The sequence below is a fragment of the Olea europaea genome, unplaced genomic scaffold (genome assembly GCF_002742605.1).
Source record: "Olea europaea var. sylvestris unplaced genomic scaffold, O_europaea_v1 scaffold13654, whole genome shotgun sequence".
Taxonomy (NCBI): Eukaryota; Viridiplantae; Streptophyta; class Magnoliopsida; order Lamiales; family Oleaceae; genus Olea; species Olea europaea.
In genome coordinates this window covers 1-1,307 of record NW_019231160.1, presented here as the reverse complement: position 1 = coordinate 1,307, position 1,307 = coordinate 1, and the positions used below count along the sequence as shown (strand labels likewise).

Genomic DNA, 1,307 nt, shown 5'->3' with positions numbered 1-1,307 from the left:
ATCCTTACTCAAACACCTACAATCCAGGATGGAGGGGATCATCCTAATCTTAGCTATGAGAATCAACAAGTGAATCAATCAAACTTCCAGCAATACAGGCAGCCATATCCTCCTAGACAACAACAGGACCAAACTTCAAGTTCAGGTATGCATTTAGAAGATATTGTTAAGTCTTTGGCCACTAACACTTTATAATTTTAATAGGAAACAAAACAATTCCAATAGGAAGCAAGGGCAAGTATTAAAAGTTTGGAGATTCAAATTGGTAAAATGTCAATCACAATCAACAGAGTGGAAGCACAAGGTTCAAGAAAATTATCCGCTCAAACAATGGTCAATCTAAGGGAAAATGTAAGTACAATATTGTTGTGGAATGGTAAGGAGATTGAAATTCCAAAAGCAACCCTTAACATCATTGGAGCAGGAAAAGAAGAAAGATGTCACTGAAGAAAAGAGTGTTCCCAACGATGATGGCATACCTAAGCATAAGTTTCCACCCCTTTCTGAGTATAAATCAGTGCCCCCTTTCTCTCAGGCTTTAGTAGAACCTAGGAAAGATGAAAATAATCATGAACTTTATGAAAGTTTTCGCAAGCGTGAGGTAAACATTCCATTGTTGGATGCTATTAAACTAGTACCTTATTATGATAAGTTCTTGAAGGAATTGTGTACCATTGAAAGAAAATAAAAACTTAAAAGGTGTGAAAAGATAAACGTAGGGAAAATTTTTCTGCAATCATTCAAAGAAATCTCCCTACAAAGTGCAAAGATCTAGGTATGTTTAGCATCCCTTGCACAATAGGTAACACTATGTTTGAAAAGGCCATGTTAGACTCAGGAGCTTCTATTAATGTCATGCCATACTTTGTATATGTTTCTTTAAAACTTGGACCTTTGAATGAAACTGGTGTCATAATTCAACTAGTTAATAAATCTAATGCCTATGCTAATGGTATAGTTGAGGATGTTCTCGTGAAAATTAATGATTTGGTTTTTCCTGCTAACTTCTATGTGCTTGATATGGGATATAGTGGTCAAACTATCCCCATTTTGCTAGGAAGACCATTCTTAAGGACATCCAAAGCTAAAATAGATTTTTATAGTGGCATGCTTACTATGGAATTTGATGATAAAATTAGTGAATTTAACATTTATGACGCCATGAAACATTCTGATGAAAGTAACCCTGTTTATTCTAGTCAAGTGATTGATAATTTAGAACAAGAAGTTTTAGAACTTGATGAAAACAATGCAATGAAGTTGCCATTGATAAGCATATTGAGGATGTGAATCAGGAGTTACTCTCG

General features: G+C 34.9%; 1 protein-coding gene across 1 annotated transcript; it reads left to right on the top strand.

Annotated features, from left to right (window-relative positions):
- The first annotated feature begins 373 nt into the window (after nt 1–373).
- LOC111375366 lies at nt 374–1,290 on the top strand. The gene is made up of 2 exons (XM_022998166.1): nt 374–668; nt 803–1,290. Exons 1-2 carry the CDS (start codon nt 374–376, stop codon nt 1,288–1,290), a joined length of 783 nt encoding a protein of 260 aa, XP_022853934.1.
- Nucleotides 1,291–1,307: the final 17 nt, after the last annotated feature.

Bases quoted from the DNA above. Each gene is read 5' to 3' on its own strand.
- LOC111375366 (XM_022998166.1), top strand. From the start codon at position 374: ATGGTAAGGAGATTGAAATTCCAAAAGCAACCCTTAACATCATTGGAG. The intron at 669-802 runs GTACCATTGAAA...CTTGCACAATAG, and splicing joins TAAGTTCTTGAAGGAATTGT to GTAACACTATGTTTGAAAAG.